The sequence below is a fragment of the Aristolochia californica genome, unplaced genomic scaffold, assembly GCF_029961685.1.
Source record: "Aristolochia californica isolate CCGP_79_NKW_82.1479 unplaced genomic scaffold, dmAriCali1.0.hap1 SCAF_4, whole genome shotgun sequence".
Taxonomy (NCBI): Eukaryota; Viridiplantae; Streptophyta; class Magnoliopsida; order Piperales; family Aristolochiaceae; genus Aristolochia; species Aristolochia californica.
The window spans coordinates 34,287,484-34,293,090 of NW_027182103.1; the positions used below are offsets into that span (position 1 = coordinate 34,287,484).

General features: G+C 35.8%; 1 protein-coding gene across 1 annotated transcript; it reads right to left on the bottom strand.

The window, feature by feature from the left end:
• Nucleotides 1-646: 646 nt before the first annotated feature.
• On the bottom strand, nt 647-1,231 carry LOC137963251 (uncharacterized). Its single transcript, XM_068810413.1, has 2 exons — nt 1,011-1,231; nt 647-902 (listed from the first exon to the last, which is right to left on the bottom strand). Exons 1-2 carry the CDS (start codon nt 1,229-1,231, stop codon nt 647-649), a joined length of 477 nt encoding a protein of 158 aa, XP_068666514.1.
• Between the last annotated feature and the right edge of the window lie 4,376 nt (nt 1,232-5,607).

Here is a 5,607-nt window from a genome sequence, read left to right on the forward strand (position 1 = left end):
GGTAATTAGTCCAGTTGCTTACTATTGAAGTACTAAGAAATTTATTTACATATCTGGCAATCAAATCAGATCATGAGAGATAACAAGAGCAAAGAGGTGGGCGATGGAAGGCAGTTCCCTACAGTCATGCACCCACATATAAAAGATCAACATTATTTCATGGAAGCCAAGTAGTCAACCAGTACACTTTCATTAAAAACAGAAACATAGAGACATATTATTTGATCTTGAAGACAAAGACCACATGTGCATTGTACACTGAAAAATCTGTTCATATTGTAGTTAAAAAAAAACCTTTAGTACTGGCAGAAAGGAGTGATGTCCCAAGTCTAATCCTCATGCAACAAGAACTACAATGTCTAATTGATATTTTTTAATAAATGGGAAAACATCCAGAAAAATCAATATATATCAAAATATATATATAAATGAAACATCTACGAGATGTGGCATCCAATTGAATTTCACATATGAAAGAGTTAACAATACATTAGCCAACTGTACATCATGAACCAATAAGCTATACTTACAGAACTTAGAATTCTTCTATAAAACCTTTACTTAACAAAATTTGTGTAAAACCTGTCCTATGAGTGCAAATTTTGGGGATAACCCCTGCTCTTATCCACCTTTGGAAAGGGACAAATTAATCGCATGTGGGTAGGAGCCACTGAGAAAATTCTTCGGAAGGAAGACCAAGCCCCGTCTGAGACTGCTGAAACGGATTCATGTAAGAAATCGGAAGATAAGCGCTGTTGCTTCGTTGAGGCTCCATCTCACTGACGAGCCACAGATTATGCGAGTGATCAACTGTGGGTTGCGTCTCAATTTTTCTGTCTGATGCTCCTTCGCACACCAGTCTCATTCCCTTGGGAAATTCCAATCTCTGTTTCGCTTCTTCCCTTTTGCCAGAAATCTTGTAAGACAAATTCCGCAGAGATTCTTTCCACGAGTTGGCGCTTTAAGTGGTTGGATGCTTAGGTATTTCTTCATTGCTTCGATTACGGTACCTTGTGAGGATGCGAAGAAGTTCAGCCTTATTTGGAGGCCAGGAATGAGGAGAGAATTCTTTCTCGCTTTCTGGAGGAGAACACAAGAAGAAGACGTCAATCCCGCAAAGCAGAGACAATTGATGGCCCTTCTTCTTCACCCCTTCGACTCGCTTCTTGAAAACCTTGCAGCGAGTCCTTTCGTCGCCGATGAACTTCATCTCGAGTTTAGATCTGACCATGGCAACTGTGCGAAATCGAAAAGAAATTTGAGGAAACTGTGATAAGAGCGAGGAAGAAGCAGGAGTGAGTGCCAGTAAAATGTTGGCTTTTCTATACCCTTTCCACTTTCCGGTTTCCACCCTCTCGCAAGACGCAACGCAACTCACGGAAGAGGACAAGCAGTTTGCCAACGGTGAGGTGACCTGCTATTCGGGTCGACCGCCCAAGTGACTAACCTTTTTTCCCGCTAAAAATATTTTCAAAATATTATTATATGTGCCCGTTTAGAAGTCCCTCGCCCCCTCAATAGTGAGAAACAATGGCAGTTGTTCATTGAAAATTTTCACAACAATGAACTTTTATACAAACTACAATGGTAATTTTTCAAAAGATTCTCATTTTAGCCTTAGTAAGTGACCTCTTTTCTCCACTCAATGTAGGGGTTGTGATCAAGGGCACAACATTTGGGTTTCATTTTTTTGTAGCGACTATTTTGTAGTAAATTGATAGCCATCCCCTACAGCTTGAATGCACGCATGCCAATCACATGCATACAAGCCTTGCCCATGGGGCTCACCCACGCACCTCACCTACATCCACACCCATGCTTGGGGCAAGGGTTGAGTCGGGATTAATTAAATAACCCATTTAATGTAATACATAACTATTTTGATCATAGATAATACTACTTAATTAATGACATTATGTATTTACTAATCAATTAATTACTAATTAAGTAAGAAATAATTAAACGGCCAAGTGACCTATTTAATGTAATAACTAATCAATTATTTAATAGAACAAGTAGTAATAACATACTTATCTTATTAATTAAACACATTTTAGTGATATAAATAACTAATTAATGGATTCAATTAATTTATTTAGTAGGATTAATGGAGTTGATGCGAAGAACTAGAATGACATACTAATCGATGGTAGCTAATACTAGTTAATTAATTGGTAATTAATGCATTTATTAATTAAATAATTACTTGATTATTTGTGTTAATTAACAAACCAATTGACTCATTTAATGTAATAACTAATCAATTATTTAATCGAATAGGTAGTAATTACTTAATCATCTAATTAAGTGAACATATACTTATTATATAACTAACTAATTAACTTGGTTTGTAGGATTAATGGAGTCTACAAGAACCACAATGACATACCATTTGATGATTGCTAATACTTGTTAATTAAAATAATATATTTACTAATTAAATAATTATTGATTAGATAAGAAAATCATTGAAAACCCATGATTTGTGGTAGCAAATTGGCCAATTGACCTATTTAATGTAATAATTAATCAATTATTTAATTGAATAGGTATTAATTAATTAATTATTTAATTAATTGAACTCATTTTAAATATAAAATGGAACACATTCCAATGGAGTTGATATGAAGAGCCAGAATAAATTTACTATTTGACTGCAATTAAGACTAGTTGATTAATTTGTATTTAATACATTTACTGATTGAATAATTACTGATTTGGTAAGAATATAATCAATTCCATGATGATTTGTGGTAGCCAATTGACATATTTAATTATATAACTAATCAACTATTTAATCAAACATGCAGGACTTACTTAATTAACTAATTAATATAACCTATTCTATTTATATAATTAAATAATTATTTGACTATTAATTGATTCAATTAATTTTTTTAGTTTTATTACTTATTTTTTATTTTAATGACTAATTACTTTATCTCCCATTATTATTATTTTCTACGTTCATTTTTTATTATTATTTAGTTTTCTACTTTTTGTTATTTTCCCTTTTGTATTTTAAATTTTATTATTTTTGTGGTTTTCCTTTAATCTTTTCTTCTTTAGTTTTTTACATTTGCCCATGTCAACAAAGCTTGGCCAAATGGCGCCACATCAGCATGTCCATTAAGAAAAGAGGAAAGAGAATGGTGAATTGAGGAATTTTAGGTTTTAAAGGATGGGCTGACATGGTGCTATATGGACAAGCTTTACTAACGTGGGAAGTTGATCGATCCTATGAGGATTCCAAAGGTCGAAATTAGATAATTTGGGAAATAAGTTTAAAAAGTCATTATACAGATAAATCAAAATTTTAAATCCAATATTCAGGTACAATTCCTTGAAATATAAAAAATATAATAATAATTTTCCACGAAATCCTTCTTATTGCACAAGTTGCTAATTGGGTGTAATTAGATTGGACAACAACAAAATCCTTCCATAATTTTTGTGAGAAAATTTTACTTTTGTGCAATGGTACCCCACCTACAAAGTAATATTTAATTAATCTATCTAATAATTACAAAAAAATTTAAAGCTACAACAATTTAAAGTAATATTTAATGAATTTCTTCATTTGAATGTTGAAGATTAAAATATAATTTTAGTTATTAAGATTTATGTTTCAATTGCATAATTCTAAACTTTTTTCAAGCGATCCTTTTACTTTTTTCCATAGCACAACAAGGTGCTTCTATAGATGACAAAATTCAAAATATTGGCGCTAGTACTACATCATGACTGAAAAACTATCAACTATGAAATCTCTAGTCAGCGAAATATCAAGGAAGGAAAGTAGAGCTTCATGTTCAACAAGTATTACGTAAAAGGAAACTCTAGGGAAACCAGGATTCCAAATCAAACTAGAACAGGTAGCCTCTTCGGTTTATATATAAGTGAGGTAGGACTTGCTCTCTTCTGCCTTGTGGCATTGCCGGATCATACCATCTTCCTTCATTCCACATCTTCCATTCTTGTTGTGGGATCTTGCTCTGTTCTTGCATATTGGGGATCAACCTACTACTCTAATATTGTTTTAATGGAGGTTAGCTTGCCTGAAGACATCTCACTAGAAATTCTTTCACGTCTACCCAAGAAATCACGGCTCAAGTGTGTATTTTAAGGCAATATCAAAATCTGATCAAGAAAGTTGGCTTCTATCACTGCCAAATCTATTGACTTCGGTTTTGTCTATCTCAAATACTATGACTATGGCTTCATACGCGAATGTATGTTCTGCCGCTTGGATGACAAAGGAGCACTCACGCTCCAAGACTCCCTTGTCTTCCCTTCACATCACAACATCAAGAATATGGGTTCATGCAATGGCCTCATCTTCTAGTTCAAGAAAATCCACACCAATCTCAAGCTCAGTGACTATCTCTACAATCCCATTACCAAGCATCTCATGACTCTTCCTCCACTCCCTCCTTTCAGAATGGCCCATGACCCCTTTGATAGTTGTTTCCCTTTTTTGGGTTTAACCCAATATTGGGTAGTTTCGCTTAGATGTAAGGATAGTGAGCAATTACAACTTCTTCCTGTTTTAATGGGAAAGAAGGGATTAAAGATTGTACGTTAAATGGGATTTGGTCTAGAAATAAGCCTGAGTTTTCTCCATCAACGGGACTTTGGATAAATTCGACCTTTCTCTGCAAATTTCTGGAATTTTATCTACTATGACTGGAGGTATGCATCTTGTGCTTCGGCTTTACTTTTTATGAATTTTATATAGCTTTAAAATTCTGGTTGAATCAGACCAGAATCTCTCGTCTTGATTATAATTCCATTATTTTTTTTTGTAAAATATTATCTATGTTTTTATTTTGCGATAAAAAATATTTTTTGGGTCGTTTTCGAGGTTAGAAGGACTTAGACTTACGATGAGGCATTGTGAGCCCCGCGCATCTTCGATCGCCATTGGTGGCATGTGCGACTGTCAATACGTTGTGTGGCTGGTGGATCTCAAAAATGCTAGCGCTCCCTAGCTAGATAGTGTCCAAGAGAGGCAGTGATGTTTCCGAACAATGTCCCCAGCCAGACAGGATGACTGCATTGGTGCACCAGAGTAGGTTGCGCTTAGTGCGCTGGAGGTGTCAAGACTTAGTGGGAGCCGATGCGCCCATGGGAAGAAAATGCCCACAGCCTGTTCTCGGCCGTAGTTTGGGTTTGCAGAGGGGAGTCGAACGACGGGGCTTGCTTTGTGCGTTGACGTTAAACCATCGACATGTTGTGAGCATTTTCTTCCCGAGTCCCAGGTTGTCCCATTCTCACTTCCAGTCGCCTTGAGAATGCGATGCGCACAACTGATTCTCGGTCAAGAGACGTTGCTTCGGTGGGTGGCATTGATCACCAGACAGTGCACGTGTAGGAATACTTTAAGCAGAATTTCAAAACCATATATGAAATTCATAAACCAAAATCGTACCTCCTGATATGGTGTCAACTTCCGGCGAACAGAGCATCTCTGGCTAGCAGAATGTCTCATCTATCATAGAGGCTCATCAATGGCAACATTCAGGCATACCTGCTAGACCAGAACCCCTTTTATAGGCACCTCTCCATCAAAGGAGACCACCAAATGACGGGAAACTGAAAGGTCGT